Raw genomic sequence first — 18025 nt, 5'->3', positions numbered from 1 at the left:
TTTTTTCTTTTTGCTTATGTGGTGCTGAGGAATCGAACCCAGGGCCTCAGGCATGCAAGGCAAGCGCTCTACCACTGAGCCACCTTCCCAGCCCCAACCACCATCATTGTTAATGTCATACCAGCATCATCACCATCGTCACTATCTCACTATCATCATCATCATCATCCCAATCATCATCATCATTTATGAATGACCAATCTAAGTAATTTAAATAATTATTTATGTGAGTAGATATAATGATGTTATCAGTGTTGTCAGTCTTAAAATAGTGATTTAGTAATCACAGTGATTTTGGTTCCTCTAACCAAATTCTAAAGGTCAGTACTTACAAAAGCACATGATGTACATTTACTACAATAATTTTCATACATAAATCTAAGCATACAGCACTGAAATTCTTTAAACGGTAGCATTAAATAAATTCAGAAACTTTGACTTATCCAATGGATTAAAACATAAGTTCTATATTTTCTTTTCGTAGATAAATAGTTCAGCTTACCTTATCGAGTTCATCTGAAATCGCAATACCTGGGATTCAAAAGAGATTTATAAGAGACTTTTAGAAGCAATGCTTAATAGCCAAAATTAAAAATCAAACCAAAGGTTCTATTTGTAAATCTACTGAATGTCCTATTTCTTTTCACTAATTCTTCAAAATAATGTGGCATACCCTTCCTACTAATGAAAACAAATTAGGCGTCAGGTCAACTATGGTAGCCATGAAATGATGAACAAAGCAAATGGTGTGAGAAAACCAGACAAGGACCATGGTTCTTGTAGATTGTTTGCTGCTACTAACAAATTCACAAGGACACATATGCAAATGCTGTTATGTTAGGATAGTGATCAAGCACAGTGTAGCCTATTACAATTTTGCCCCTTCTCAACAACTGAGGGAGATTCAGAGAATGACTAGGTACTTGGGCATACCTGTGTCTGAAGATCACTTACTTTAATTTCCTTATTTAGTTTAGGATGAAACCAGCTACAGAGTTTAAGGCCCTTCGAGTGACAGATTCTTGAGCCAATGGATGAATGGCTCCTCCTTACAACTTCTTCTATCATCTACATTCTACTCATTACATTTTACCTGTTCCTCCTTCCTTCCTTCCTTCTTTTCTTCTTTCTTTCTTTCTTTCCTATCTTCCTTCTTTCTTTCCTTCCTCCCTCCCTCCCTCCCTCCCTCCCTTCCTTCCTTCCTTCCTTCCTTCCATCCTTCCTATAAGTACCACACACTAACCAATTGCTCCACTGGAACTCCTCCTTTCTTCTTTCATTCCTTTCTTTCTTCCTTCTTTCCTCCTTCCTCCTCCCTTCCTCCCCCCCTTACTCCCATGCTTGTTTATGTTTTATCTTTTGAACAACAGTGTACCTAAGACTGAATACAGGCACTGTGTATGGACACAGGTGCGTTCAAATTGCACAGCAATTGCACAATAATTTCCATGATGTTTTTATTTGTCACTATGGGAAAACATTACAGCCTAAGTTTCACTCCAGGGGTTGGTAAGTGAACCTTAACAATTATTCAAGGTTGTTCTGGGTTGTATAATCAGATCCCTCACAGAATTCAAGGAGAGATACTCTTCACAGAAAATTCTCAGGGGAGCTGGCTCCTATCACTGCTGAATATGAGGCCGGGGATAACTGACATGTGGTTCCAAAGTCATGAAGAGACGGAAGACAGATAGGGCATCCCAGAGCCTGCTGGGAAATTGCAAATCTATCAAAGGCCAAACATAAGTCAGACATTTGTGTATGTTGAAGTTTTAATATTGTCAATGATTAGTTTAAATAACTCTGATTTTAAGAAAATGTAGAAACTCTGACATACCTATGTATGTCAATATGTACAGTAATTAAAAGTGCATGATTCTAGTTCATGAAAGCCAATCTTACCTTTTTAAATTTACTTTTATCTATTTTATTTCCTTATTTATATTATAAAAGTGATGCATAGAGAGATTCCAATTACATAGGTCAGGTAATGAGTACATTTCTCTTCCCTCGTTTTCTCCTAATTTTTTCCCTCCTGACCCTCCTCTCCCACAAGTTGTATAGGTCATTTTTAACATAATGTGTGCCATGTCACCGCTGCATTTGTTCACCCTTTGTTCCACTATTTCTGTGCTCTCTCTTACCCTCCCCCAAACAAATAAAATAACATACAAGATACAGGGTACATAATTAAAACAGCAACAAAGGAGAAAAAAAAACAAAAATAAAAAAGCAAAATAACAAAAAACATTATTTCTAGTTCTTGGCGTTCATTTCAATAAACTATTTTATATAACCATATGCAAATAGCTATTAAGCCTTTGTGATCTAATCCTAAGAATATCTCCTTTGGTCTCATTGTGTGAATGTCTAGAGTCCTATATAATTTATCATGTGTAAGTGTAATATTTTTGTCTTTACTACCCATTATATTTACTTGTAGAGCTTTAGATACATTCTAATTACTAAAAATTAGGAAAACTTTGCAAGCTATATTTCTTTGGGTCTGGCTTGATATAATTTTTCCTGTCCTTCCATTTCCTTAGTCTTTTGAGGAACCTCCACACTGCTTTCCAGAGTGGCTGAACAAGTTTACACTCCCACCAACAGTGTAGGAGCATTCGTTTTTGGCCACATCCCCACCCGAATCTGTTATTGTCAGTTTTCTTGTTAATAGCCATTCTAACTAGGGTGAGGAGGAATCTCCATGTTGTTTTGATTTGCCTTCCTTCCTTCCTCCCTCCCGCCCTCCCTCCCTCCCTCCCTCTCTCTCTCTCTCTCTTTCTCTCTCCCTGTCTCTCTTTCTCTTTCTTTCTTTCCTTCCTTCCTTCTGCTAGTTGTGGGGCTTGAACTCTGCCTGGGCCTGGGCATTATCCCTGAGCTCTTCAGCTCAAGGCTAGTGCTCTGCCACATTGAGCCACAGCACAGTTCCAGTTTTCTTGGGGTTTATTGGAGATAAGAGTCTCACTGACTTTCCTGCCCAGTCTGGCTTTGAACTGCAATCCTCAGATCTCAGCCTTCTGAGTAGCTAGGATTACAGGCGTGAGCCACCAGCACCTGGCTTGTATTTCTTTCATGGCCAGAGGTGTCAAGTATGTCTTCATGAGTCTATTGGCCATTCTTCTTCTTGTGAGAAGTCGCTCTTTAAATCTTTAGCCCATTTATTAATTGAGCTGTTTCCTTGAGGACTTGTTTTAGGGATGTTTAATTTTTTGAGCTCTAAGTATATTTTAGACATGAGGCCCTTCTCTGATACATTGTTAGTAAAGCACATTTCTATTGATCTTGCTAGCTATGCCCTTTGCCATGCAGAAACTTTTAAGTTTGATGCAATCCCATTTATCCAAACTTTGATTATGCTTATATTTGCATTTAATACAGTTCTACAGAAATGCTCCATTTCAATATGAATCCAAGATCAAGACTGAATATTTTACTTGAATATACACATTTAAAAGACTAAGATATATTTTAAAGGAAAAAGAAGAGTAGAAAATATGAAGTGGCATTTTCTTTCTTATCAAGTGCTGCAAAGCTTAGCTGTCTGTACCTAAGTAACTCATGGTTCAAGTGCTTGAAACTCTCTTGATTTTGTTAAGTTGCTTCTCTAATACCTTCAACTTGGAAAAAGAAAACTCTTTCTTAAAACTCATTCAAGCTTCAGAAAGCTATGAGTTGATCTTTAAATTCTTTTACACCTCAGATTTATGAATCCATTATTCATAGGATAGCACCAATACATCACTTTTCTGGAAGGTAGCCAAGAACTAAAAAGTGAGTTAAACAATAAAGGCAAAAAATGTGTCTCATAGTACTAGCTCCTCTCTTTTAGCAAACAACTTGGGCGGCTTTTGAGAGATAAAAACCTTCCACAGTGGAGAATGGAGGAGATAAATGCTGTGCTTAAGATATAATTCTGCATAGGAAATAGTATGCCGACACTAGCATAAAATTCAGCTTAATAAATAGAAAATGTTATTCAGATATGGAACTATGTCTCTCATGACTTCATGTGTTTTGTCTGACTATACTTTATTCAAATATGCATTACCATTTTTCTTAATCTTTACACATATTCTTATTATCTTTAGGTAGTTGTGTAAAGAACTTGCCATTTAACAAAGCAATTTATGAATAAAATATATCTTGATCAATGTCATCCTTTTAAACATTTTTACTTATCTCTCTCCTACCCACACCTTCCCTCGCTCTTCTTAATTTTGTAGGTCTTTGATGACTTTTCCTAAGAAATTATCCAAATAAATCTCCCTTCTATTATATATAACATTTCCAATTTTCTATTATCATTGTCAAATTGCCTAGGGTATCTTTTACTTCTTCATTTCATTTTTAATCAAAGCTTATACTGATTAAAAGTAGTTGCAAGAATTCTAATGAAACACTTCACAGAAGCACAAAGTTTGAGTGGGAATCATATAAACTGAGTAGCCAGAACATTCTTCCCAGAGCCTAACAATATCCACAGCAATTCCCTGAGCAAAGCTTAGTAACTTTTAGGTATTTCATTCACTCCGAAAAGCCATCGTCCTTTATATTTAGGATTTTTTTAAGGTTATAGATAGTAGCGATCTGTAGTAAACAGAAAACAGACACATGAAAACGTAGGGAATTACTAGGAAATATAAGAAAAGATGGCCCAGTGTCTGAGTATGGGAATTCATGATGCAGAAGAAGCAAGAGTCCTTGTGAACATGGAAATGGGAGCTTAGAGTAAATGTCCTTTAGTGCAGCCAAAGAGGGGTGGCTTGCTGTAGATCAAGTGAAGAACTGAGCTGACTGAAAGAAAGAGCAGAAACCAGTTGTCTTTTAAAAGTCAGCTTTTCAGCTGAGCACTGGTGGCTCACACCTCTAATTCTAGCTACTCAGGAATCTGAGATCTGAGTATTGCAGTTTGAAAAAAGCCTGGGAAGGAAAGTCAGTGAGACTCTTATCTCCAATAAACAACCAAAGAAGCCAGAAGTAGAGCTGTGCCTCAAGTGGTAGAATGCTAGGCTTGAGCAAAAGAAGCTCAGAGACAGTCCAAGCTCTGAGTTCAAGCCCCAGGACTGGCACACACACACACACACACACACACACACACACACACACACACACACACACACACACACACCACATACATAGTCATCTTTTTTATCAGGTTTCCATGGCTCACACCTGTAATCTTCCCTACTCAGGAGGCTGAAATACGAGGTTCAAATCCAACCCAGGCTGGGAAGTCTGTGAGACTCATCTCCATTTAACCACCAACAAGCCATAAATGGAAGTATAGCTCAAGTAGTAGAGTGCCAGACTTCAATGAAAAAGCTCAGGGACAGAACCTAGGTCCTGAGTTCAAGCCCTAGGACTGCTGCAGAACAGAAAAAAGTCAGTTTTTCTTCTAGGTTAAGAAACAATGACTGCCACAGGCATGTCAGAGGTGGATTTCATGATGCGACTATAGTGCAAACTGATCTTGATGGTTTCCATTTATGTCCTTCAGTTTATGGACCTTTTTATTCATTCTAAAGAAGTCATGGTTCTCAGATCCCCAGATTCTAGTTGTATTTTATCAAGGAAACAAGAGCTATAGATGTTGCCAAAATTTCTATCTTCATAGGCTTCATCTAGAATCATACTATATGAAGTGAAAGTAGAGACTTTCCCCAATTCTCTAAGCTAAATCAGCGCAATTCAATCCACAAAGGTAAGTCAGAATATTCATCTGGTATGTATTCTACTTCTCTGAAATCTCATTCCTTTCTAGACAAACTGAAAACCGATGCTATAATAATATATGGACTCCCACCCATTTTTCTTCTTTAAAATGCTTTTTCTCAAGTTCTAAAAAGAACACATGTACAGGGATAAAATATAATATATATTATATATAATATGGAAATATTTCTTTTGTGCTTGCTATTATCAGTCATGAAATGCAAATGTCTGCTCTCTGTTCTCCTGCTCCTGGGCACTTTTTCCTGGAAAAACTCCAACCAGTGTTTGCCTCGAAATATAGATCCAAAGGCCAAAATCTGGATGGCCTGCAAGTACTCATCCTACTGTTCTCTTGCTTCAGTGAAAGCTGCCAGATGCAGCAAGAGCATCAACCTCAGAAACACTGGAGCCTCATCATCCTGGGAACAGCGGCTCGCTTTAGCAAAGGGGTTTGTTCTCCAGTTTTACAAAATAGTGAGCTGTTGTTCTTTGCTTTGATTTAATTTAGTTGTTGGCCTACTTAACTATGCATTTTAAATATCACTCCTTCAATATAAGCCACAATCAGATTCAAAGAGCCAAGCAACTGAAATCAGATCTACAAACACCCAAACTCATATAATCTTCTAATGAAGCTTCATATTTAAAGAAATAGAAGGAAGATTAGAAATGAAGAAAGACAGAGTGTGGTAGGAGCCCTGAAGAAGATGGACCAGGAAAAATAAAAATGGAAGCAGCGGTAGCACTCTTTCAGAAAAACATGGCTGCATTCTGTGCTAGTCATTGCAGTCAGTCCTGGGTGGAGTCCAAGGGCAAATTAGCCTTGCCCTTGGGAATCTTAAAAGTCCAGAGAAGAGATGAACTACATAGAAGCTTAAAAAGAGCAGCAGTAAACTCAGTCCAGACAAGGATAACATTATAGTTTCTGTCATACAGGAATATAGATATGATTAGTAGCTTGGGGTCCAGGCAGAAGGGAATTATGGTAAGATTTAGGACTGGAGGACAAAGTTGATTGGAGGGTAAAGAGAAGAGGGTAAAGAAAAGTCCAACCAGCTTCCTGGATTGTGAAGCAATGGAAGGAGGGGAGGTGGAAATTTAAGGGCATGGTGACAACATAACAGAACATCAAGTGAGTGCAGTGCATGAATCAGTCACAGCCCTGGATATGTGATAAACGGCCGAATCATGAAGCACCTTCTCAAAAGCCTTCTTTTATTTAGTTATTGATTTGTTTGGTTTTGTGCCTATGCTGAGGGTTTGAATTCAGGGCCTAGCTTTTTTGCCCAAGGCTAGAACTCTATGACTTGAGCTCTAATTCTGGCTTTTTGGTGGTTAATTGGAGATGCAAGTTTCAGCCTTGGTTGACTTTGAACCTCCATCATCCAATCTCAGCCTCCTGAGCAGCTAAAATTACAGATGTCAGTCATAGGCACCCAGACTCGGATTTTAAATAGAGCCACTGAATATCTAAAACAATATATCAGGTTTTGTTTGTTTGTTTGTTTGTTTTGGGTCTGGTCATGGGGCCTGAACTCGGCCTGGGTGCTGTCCCTCAGCTCTTCAGCTCAAGGCTAGCACTCTACCACTTGAGCCACAGCACCACTTCTGGCATTTTTTCTTTTTTGCTTATGTGGTGCTGAGGAATCGAACCCAGGGCCTCAGGCATGCAAGGCAAGCGCTCTACCACTGAGCCACCTTTCCCAGCCCAATATATCAGGTTTTCATTGTAGATTCACTTCACCTTCAGAGAGGGCTTCCCAGAGAAAGAAAAATAAAGCACAAGTGTGAGCAAGACTGGAAATACATTCATTCACCATTTTCACACTTCTCCTCAGGAAACATGCTGGACTGCACTCCGCCCCCTCTCCCCGCCCCCCCCCCATGTCCCTTACAGCTGGTTGTGGAACATGAAAACATAATGCACAGCACCTCCATGACTAGACATTAGACACCACCCTCCTGGTACTCTATTGTCTTGCTTCTACAGCAACCTTGAATGGTTCATGGTGAAGATGGCAGAACAACAGCACAGACATAGTCTGCATCCCTGAAATACCACATCATGTTATTTCCTGGGTGAATAAAATGATTTGCAATGCATTAAGCCACAGTGATTTTGGATAGGAGACTCTCCTAATAGAAGGTTATAGCAATCCAGCCATTCACACACTCAATAAGGAGGCAGGAGGTGGAGGGGTAGGAGTGTATATGTGTATGAGAGAGAGAGAGAGAGAGAGAGAGAGAGTCTAATCAGGTCCAGTAAATTATGGCACCACCATCACCAAATATAACATATGCGGAAGAAAGGCTGTCCTGAAAAGGAGGTGGATCCACGATGATATATTGGCTTTAACATGGCAGTAAGATATTCAAGTAAAGATATGCTTTAGGCAATTACTATAAAGCTTAAAGTGTCTGAGTAGGAAATGAGCACATTTGAGTTAGTTGTATGAGGTAATATTTAATGATGAGGTTAGATGACTTGGGCTTAAAAGAATAGAGACAAAAGATGAAGCATAAGAACAATAGTTAACATATCAGAAAAAAGAAAATTTTCTAAGAAATGTACTCATTATCTTGCCCATGTAATTGTAACCCCTCTGTACAGTTTTTTCACAATAAAAAAACTTCTAGGTCATACCTACTGATAGTAGTGTGAGGGAGGGCACCCAAAGAGGATCTACGATCTGTGTCAGCTTCCAGAAAGGACAAAGTCAGGACGTGAGAAGAAAGACAACATAATCAGCAGGATGGATTTGTATTCTGAGCACTAGAGAGAAGTTGAATTTCATTTGGCAATTGGGGACATATTGGGAGCCACAGTGAGAAGCATTTCATACAAGAATCCTTACTGTAATATTATTGTTCTGAAGAGTAGAAGGACCATAAGCAAGTGGAAAGAGCGAGCACTGACTATTCCTTTAGAAATTTTGTACCAAAGGAAGAAAGGAACCTGGTGGAGCCTAGAGTCCACTCAAGCTCCAGAAAAGACCTTGAGTGCATTTGTTTTGAACATTAGTTAAACTATGCTGTCAAATACAGTCACTCACCATGTGGCTATCAAACATTCTTGAAATGTGACTGATCCAAAGTCAGATGTGCTTTTGTGAATTCCAATTCACACCACAGCGGAAGACTTAGTATACACAAACTGCTTTGTTGAAAAGCAACTCCTTTTACAACTACTAAAAATAATAAAAATATAAAAACTAAGATGTTTCAATGATTTTTTATATAGCATGTAAGTGAAATTGATCATTTCAATACATGGAATTGATTATGATTATGCTTCTTTTTACTGAAAACTACAAAATCATCCACGGGGCCAATGTTTCTATTGGTGAGGCTTAGCTGGAGCATGTTATAGGCTGATAAATGGGGTAACAGCAGGTAATAACAGCAGTGGTAGGCAGAAGTATTAACAGACTTCAAGGCCTACGTCTGGAGACTCCTTTCCCTCTGAACAGGAGTGGCATTCCTGATTGTGAAGCAATGTCACTCTACTGTTTAGAATATCACCCAGTAGGCTTTGAGTAAACCCAAAGGCTATTAACCTTCATGACTCTGATAATATCAGAAAGATAGTTATTATTTTATTTTAATTTATTTGTGTGCTAATACTGGGATTTGAACTCAGGGCCTGGGCACTGTCCCTTAGCTTTTTTTTTTTTTCTCAAGTCCAGTACTCTACTATTTGAGCCACAGTATTACTCCTGGCTATTTTTTTTCTGGCTAACTGGAAAAAAGAATCTTATGGATTTTCCTGTTTAGGCTGACTTCAAACCTTGATCCTCAGATCCCAGCCTCCTGAGTAGCTAGGATTACAGGTATGAGCCACCAGCAGCCAGCTAAATCAAATATATCTTTACTTAAAAGGTAAACTTCAGGGATAGTCTCCCTTGTGCCCTGAAAGAGAAAATAGACTACTGCTGTGAAAATAGGCAAAGGCCCATGGCCCCTCACTCCTGCACAGTGCCCACCAATGGCCAATGAGAAAACAGAACTCACTCCTCCTGTCTTTCCTAGGACAGAATTTGGCCAGGCTCATGAAGGAGCTCAATGGAAATGTCAAGCCTCAGGTAAGGTCACAGTCCTAAATCTTACCTTAATTCCCTCATCCTGGACCCCAAGCTCCTAACCATACCCATATTCCTGACAGAAACTGTAATGGAATAATTTGTAACTTTTTGTTATTGTGCTTGAATGCAGTTCTGGGAATGATCCTAGGCCCTCTGGGATGCCAGAGGAGCACTCTACTGCTGATCAACACCCTGAATCCTTGTGTCTCTTGAGCTACTAAATTCATGATGATTTATTTAGTGGCGATAGAAGTACAGCAAAAGTACCACATATGTAATTAGTAACGTAACGATTATATGTGAAGCACTCAGCATTTTAGGTATCCTGTCTCATTTGAAAAAAATAAAAACAAAACTATCCTGAGCAGTGTGGGCCCATACCTGTAATCCTAGCTACTCACAAGGCTGAGAGCTGAAGATCACAGTTTGAAGCTGAGACAAGAAAGTCTCTGAAACCCTTATCTTCAATTGACCACTATAAGGCCAGAAGTTGAGATATGGCTCAACTAAGGGGCAGTGCTCAAGCACTGAGTTCAAAACCCCTTAGAGGTGTACACACACACACACACACACACACACACACACACACACCTAAGTATCATCATTATTGTAATTCTACAGTAAAAATACCCATGACCCAGAGTAGTTAGAAAGGATTCTCAATATCACATAATTAATCCTTGCTGGAGATGAAATTTAAAAGTCACAAATAACAAAAGAAATATAATGTGATTAGTAGAATCAAGAATTGTCAGAAAATGGGTGTGGAGAGGTGGCTTTGAGTAAGACAAATGCCTTCTTTAAGAATGGAGGGAGAAGGGAAGGGTGGGTGGGATGTACTTAGCTGTAGAGGAAGGGAAAGCAGAATATGAAACAAAATTCCATCCAATCATCTAAGTCTTTCTGTAGCGTTAGAGGCAAGCTACCAGTTTAAACAGATTAAATGATTAAATGGGGGCTGCAGATTCTTGTGTGGGTTTTAAGGAAAATAAACATTTGCAGAGAGGAAAAGGGACTGGCACAGGATGGGTAAGGATTGAAAACCATGAAGTACCAATGCAGTGCTAGGCTTTGATGCCTCTTTTTTTTCCCCAGAGGCTTTCAGCCTGGGGAAGAAGAGATGATGACTGCAGCATTTTTGCAAGGAGGAGATGATGAAAAAGTAATGGAAATAAGGTCAAATAAGGATGCTGGTAAGACTGTTCCACAGTTTAGTCTGGGCAGAGGACTGGAAAGCAGAAGTAGGAGAATGGCTGGAATATAGATTGTTACTTACAAAACTGGCATTCAGATTGAATCTCCCATAGAAGCTGTTAAAGGTATATAACTCAGGTGAGACCTTTAAGAGGTGATTGGAGCTCTTTCCTCAATAACAGATTAATCTGTTCACCTGATTAATATGTGAAGGGGTTTGGTTGGGTTGCTCAGACACTTTGACTCTGGCAATACGATGCTTTGCTCTACCTCAGAATTCTGTCACCAGATGTAGCCCTTCAACCTCAGTCACAGCCATGAGAATATTAAGTTATTCATAATATAAGCCAGAGAGAGGGAGGGGGAAACAATGAAGGAATAAGGGACTAACACATCTACAGGAGATAGCCAGAAGATTCCAACATAAGAAGAAGAAAAAGTCAGAAAGAATGCAAATATATTCAACCACAATCTCTAACTTTGGAATGCTAATTATCCAATACTGAAATAAGGGCTCTGGAATACAAATTACTCAACATTAAAATAAGTGCTTGCAAAAAATGCAAAGACTTTTTATATTAATCTAATGTAAAAGCTTTCATTTCACAGGACTAAGAAAATGATGAGTGAGTCTAAATATTACATTCAAAACTAGAAGCTTGGGTATGTCAGAGCAAAGCCCAGGTCACGGCTCTCTCCGCTGCGCTCTCCACCACAGCACTAATACCTTCCTTGGGTGGCTTAACTCAAGTGTTGGTAAAAGAGATAACATAGACTACAAACAGTATTCAGAATTCAACACTTTAAAAATGTGTATCTAATATTGATACAGTTCAAATAAGTGTGTGTGAAAGATGGGGGGCAGGAAGAGAGTGAGAGGGGGAGAGACTAAAGCACAGTTAAGTACGAGATATTGTTTAACAGGAAAGGGTCTAAAACCCCAAAATAAATGTCTAATAAAAGTGCACCATTTGCTTTCATTAAGTTTCTTATGATGATTAATCAATTGTATAAAATACATCTATTGGACTGGGAATGTGGCATAATGGTAGAGTGCTTGCCTAGCATGCATGAAGCCCTGCTGGGTTCAATTCCTTGCTTAACTTCAGAATACGGATAGAAAATGGAATTACTAAAAATGTGGACAGAAAAAAGCATTATCAGAGTCTCCTAACATGTTTGTCCCTTTCAGATATTATTTCTTCAAGAAACTATTGAATAAATTTAACCTGGCAACTTCAACATAGTGAAACCCAAGAAAAATCAGTGGGTATTGACTTTGAGTATATATTTTAGTCTTTTTGAACCACACCCACTGATAAGTAACATGGAATTCTTCCTACAGTGATACTTACAATCCTGTCCACACCTGTCTACATCATACCTCAATATTCAACAGATATTCAACCAGTCACAATGCAAAGGCAAGTAGACCTTATAAAAATAATGATTAAAAATCTTTCTTTTCTCTTATTAAATTGAAGAATTTCAACATATAAATACAGAAGGAAGTTGAAAATTAGAACATCATTCATTGGACACCACAGGAGATAAGTGCTGCAGGAAAATTGTTAACCTTAGTTGGTGAAAGTTTGCAAAGAAAGAGGATGCTATCATAGTCTCAAAGATTTTATCCCACGATATTTATTATTAATCAAGGGAAGAATATTAGCTTTGAAATAGAGAATCATGATTAAGGCTAATATAAACAATAATGTGATGAACGCCCCTGATAACATGTACCTAACAGGACACCATCAGTCATGGCCACTGAAAGACACAATTTTGGAACATGAAGGTCTTAAATCTTCACAACTTCCCTATTCAACAATGCTATCTTTTCTAGTTGAAAGTCTGATGGAGACATACAACTGAAGAGATGAATATGGTAAGTCCCAGGATCCTAAGTGGAGCGAAGCAATGCTGGAAGAAAGCTCAGAAGGGCTACAATGGGACACATCCAGACATTTAAGGTCTCCTATGCCCAACACTGCATGTTGTGCAGCCTGACGAGGCTCTGTAAGCCATTTTGACATGTGATGGTCACAAGAGTCATCCATGAATTCGGTCACAGTTTATATAACTGACTTAAGAGAACATTATGTTGAGAAGTTTGTGAAAAGCCAGAAAAAGTACATAATACAGTTATTAGTGACACAAAACTCTTGCTTGAAAACTTGAATGATGACACTTCTGAGTGACTATTATTTCCAAGCCCTGTGTAAACTGGGTACAATGATGCATCCCAGCACTTAGGAGGCTGAAGTAGGAGAATCTTGAGTTCAATGCCATTCTGGGCCACATGGTTAGACATTTAGAAAAAACAAACAAAACTGTGGTGTGTGTGTGTTCTACATTTAATATTTATTTGTAAACTGACAGCTTCACATCTGAGACTTTTCTGTCTTTTCTATCACTTTAAGGAATATAGGTAATTATTTTCTACCAAGCTCAAGACTACTTCTGCACTATGCAAAAATGTTTAATAACCAAGGAAAAGAAAAGAAAGAATTGTCACTAAAGACACTACTAAACTTATGAGATCACTATAAATACTCTTTCTCATCAATGGCTTTAACACTGGGGAGAAAAGTCTATGGTATCAAGAATTTTCTTTTGATCATATCTGAAAGAAAATTTCATACTATATTTCTTCCTCCTAGATAGAATAATAAGCAATAAAATTGCTATCAGGGAAAGAGCTTACAAACTGAAACTATTATAAAGGTCAAATAAGTGCAGACAAGAATGAACTACATCTGGTTCAGGATGAAGGAAAATGGAAGTTGGTGCTAACATAGCTAAATTTTGAGTAACTAAATTGCTAAATAAACACCAATAAATAGTAAGGCTACATGTATACATTAATTTACACTGTCTACAATAAACCTACTGATAATGTGGTCATAAATGTGTTGGGTCCAAGACAAAGAAAATTAAATCACTCAAAGAAAGTATGACTTTGTTTAGAAAGGTACTTATGGTCTTCTGATCACAGGACTTATTTGTGAGACTCCACCTGTACCATGTTCTAAAAGTCTCTGACCCCAAAAACATTAAAACAGAATCCTCAATGCGATAGTGTTAAGATCTGTAGTCAGGGAGGTAATTAGGTATTGAAGGGTACCTTCCTTGTGACTATGATTACTGCCCATAAAAAAGAGGCCCCAGAGAGTTGGCTTGCCCATTCTCTTATATTCTCCAAATAAAGAGAACTACTGGCCCTTGACAAATGCCAAATCTGCCAGGGCCTTGATCTTAGAATTCCCAGCATCTAGAAATGTGAGAAATAAATATCTATTGCTTACAAGCCATTTATTCTATGGGAATTTTGTTACAATAGCCCAAATGGACTAAGAAGAAAACCTATTATTCCATGCCTAGGTTTTCCAGAAATATCTACTTTGAATTCTGACCCCTTTTATTATAATATGAGTAAGCACATAATTGAAAGATGGTGATATCTCTTTATAAAATTTTAGGGATAGACAAGTTAGTGTCTTATAAATTAATAACAGTATCACACATATTTGTAATTCTGTTATATTCTAAAAAACATTGACTCATTAAATATAGCATTTAAATATATATTAAATATAGATTTGTATAAGGGTCAGGCACATTCTTCAGCCACCCTTCTTCTGGCTCAAGTTACTGGATGAATTGTAAGGCTTAAAGAGCAACAGATTGTGCCTCAAAGGGAAGATTTAGAAATATTAATGTGTATCTTTATCATGTTAATAGGATCAAGTTTTTCATGAGCATGATATAGGACTAATCTGAAAACTCACTTATTATTTTTTCTCCAAAAGTAAATCTAACCAACAGCAAGGCTTTTCTAAATCTCATCCACAGGGTTTCCACGGATACAAATTTATAAGATCCTATTTCAGGGCATATTAATGTCTGAAGGATTTCATTCCACAAAAGTCTAAAAACCAAAAAGCTATACTTTTGAGTGAAGAGGTTGGAAAAATATGTAAAATTATATAGCATAAGAGATGCATATGTCCATAAAATACGATATGTATAATCATAATATATTATACTTACATATGTATTTGTAAAACTTGTCTCAAATATAACAAAGGACAATGCTTTGATAATCATGAAATTAGCAAAACTATGATAACTAAAATAGAAATCTATGTCAGAATCTGAAGTATCTTATGGCATCAAAAGATAACTGAAATGAGACCATGATATTAATTTTCTTCTAAAGATGCCTAATTCTTAAATGGGTAAATGCCTAACAAATCACAGGAAGACAGAAATGCTTTGAACTCAAAATTGTAATGGATATATGCATGTATACACATATAAACTGCCATTTTCAAACCAAAATAGTTGTTTGCTCGTCTGCTTTCATGATTAAAAGCAGTTATTTACGAGTTTGCATTTGCATGCATAATGTTTTATACTAACACACCTACTAGAAGGAAGCACAGTCATATGTTCCAACTTTGAAGATAAAAGAAAAAGGCTCATAGCCTAAATGAGTCACCTGAGGCCATTTACCTTTTAGATGGCACTGAACAACTTTTCAGGCCCTCAAGTTACAGACATTGTTTTGTGAAAAACTATACCAAAGCATTGTGTTAGACTCTGAAAGAACTCTAAGAAGAGTATGATCTAGATTCTTTCTTTGAAAGCATAGAGACTTTCAAAACTCATAAAGATAAAAAGTCTGTTTTATTAATTAGCAAGTCATAAAAGCAATGCTTTTCCAAAGGGAAGAATAAACAAAGAGACCCTCAGGTATGCATTTGAACCAGAAGACAGAAACTATGCACAGAGGCCGGAGTCAAACAACTCCAAAGAGCGCTACAATTCTCCTACACTGTATAATCAGTCTGCCCACAAAACTGTGAAATAGGTCGGATCAGCCCTCATTTCCAGTCTCACACTTTTAGAATTCCTCAGCCTTTCACAGAATGTTAATGAGGATGCTGGAAACGACTTATTGCCAATAGTAATGAATGTTTCTCTTTTTAATACTGGTAAAGAATTTCAATTATAATCAGGAAAATGAACTTACTTCGAGAGAGATTCTCAAGGGCTTTCCCCAGCTTCTTGCTCTCTTGAAGGATGTGGTTCAGTTCATCAAAATCACAGCTTTCTGTTTTAGTCCGCCAGTTCCACTTAGGATGCTCTACTGACCTTGGCACTATGTTTAAAAAAAATGGTTATTTCATAAGTATACTGCATAATGATACCAACTCACTATTCATCATATGTGAAGATCAATGTGCAAGAATAAAAAATGGTTTACTTCAGCAAACAGAAGAGAAGATTTGAAGTTGAGTGTAAAGAGAATGTTTTAAATGAATGAGTGAAGGGAAGTATGGATGCATTTATGGAAAAAAAGAGAAATTCAGAAATTGATTTGGAATGAATCATTTCTGTGACTTAGGATAAAACATGCAGAAAACTTACTGTGCAATGTTATCAGCTTAAAAATAATTCCTGAATTTATGAACAATTAGCAAAACTGTAGAAACATCTACGTCTTCTAAAAACAAAAAGAGACTAAATGTATGCATTATCTCTCAGTTCTTCCAAATTCCCCCAAACTTATTTTTTCCTCTCAAATAATTGGTTGAACAAAGAGAAAAGACATTATAAAGTGAGAGATTTTTTTTGTTGTTGTTTTTGTTGTTGTTTGAAGATAGAAAATGATTCATGAGTGAATTTGGTATTATAGAAAATAATGAAAACTATGTCCCTGAGTCCTAGAAGAGAGAGACGCTAAGGAAGAGGAAGTAAACAGTTCACACTATTTGAATAGTAAAGCATCAGCCCTAGAGAACAATGTTAAAGCAATAAAGATATAAGAAGCTAAGTGTTCTCTAGATTTAGAAAGAATATCAAGTATTCATCACAATTCAAAGCTTATTGTCTTAAAAGTTAAAGATTATAAAAGCAGTCATGGACAAAAAACCAAACAAATTAATATCAGCAATACTCATGATAGAAAACATAAGATTACTTATAACTATATACCACCCTAGAAACTAGTCAAGATACTTAAAGAATTTATCTCAGGAGTCTTTTTTCCTAGAAAGTTTCTAAAGAAGATACTCCAGCAAAATGAGCTAGTTCAACAAAAAAATTTTCAAGAATTGAATGCCATGAATAGGTGATGTTTCCAAAAAGAAAAGAAAAAGTGATTTCTCAAATGAAGGATCATCTCAAGAAACAACTGAGGAATGTCTAGAAGCCACGTAGACAAGAACAGAGTAAGAGGAGGGAAAGGGACAAACAGAGAGGTCCATATAACTTTCCTGAATGAAATAAAAGTAAAATACAAAATAACAGAAGATAGCAAAATACTTGATGTGTTTGATCATGTTGAGAAGGATTAATTTTGGGGATAGGATTTGATGGAAGCATTAGTGATGGCTGCATAGAAGACAGCAAACAATGAAAAAAGCATTCTTAATTCTAGATGATATAACAGCTGGACACTGAATGGCTTAATGGTTAAACAAATTAATTATTCTAGTCAATCAATGTGAAGGATAAATTTAACCAACATTTGAAGTAACTGCATTAATATACTCTCATGATGTGATAGGCATTAATATATAAGCCAGAAAATATGAAGGAAGTTGAGGTGTGATGCATAAATTGAAAAGTAAGCACTATTAGTACTTTGTGTGTTCACCAATATCAACTTCTGACCCCAAACAAACACCTAGGAGAGTTGAAAATAACTCAATGTTAATTACAGAGTTGGAGAGAAAAGAGGACAGTATTGTCTGATAGTGTTACTTTATTTTTAATATAATGTACATTTTGTTTTGTCAAAAATCAAATAAACTAATTTCTTGAAATGTTTATATGGAACTGGGTGCCAATAACTCATGCCTGTAATTCTAGCTACTCAGGAAGCTGAGATTTGCAGGATCATGGGTTGAAGACAGTCTAGGCAGAAATGTCTGCAAAACTCCATCTCCAATTAACCAGCAAATAATGGGCTGGCAGGATGAGTCAAGTGATGGACTACAAATTGTGAGCAAGAAAACTGATCT

General features: G+C 37.1%; 1 protein-coding gene across 1 annotated transcript in view; it reads right to left on the bottom strand.

Moving 5' to 3' along the window:
• The window catches only part of LOC105999457 (chromosome unknown open reading frame, human C8orf34), a 354355-nt gene that overhangs the window by 250877 nt on the left and 85453 nt on the right, over window positions 1–18025 (bottom strand). Inside the window, exons 4-5 of the mRNA XM_013034481.1 lie at window positions 16030–16158; window positions 503–531 (exon numbers count right to left, since the gene is read on the bottom strand). Of these exons, the coding sequence (XP_012889935.1) occupies window positions 503–531; window positions 16030–16158 (158 nt within the window). The remainder of the gene's footprint in view (window positions 1–502; window positions 532–16029; window positions 16159–18025) is intronic.

This window comes from Dipodomys ordii, unplaced genomic scaffold (genome assembly GCF_000151885.1).
Source record: "Dipodomys ordii isolate 6190 unplaced genomic scaffold, Dord_2.0 Scaffold190, whole genome shotgun sequence".
Classification (NCBI taxonomy): domain Eukaryota; kingdom Metazoa; phylum Chordata; class Mammalia; order Rodentia; family Heteromyidae; genus Dipodomys; species Dipodomys ordii.
The sequence above is the reverse complement of the archived record's forward strand: the minus strand, read 5'-3'. Positions and strand labels throughout refer to the sequence as shown.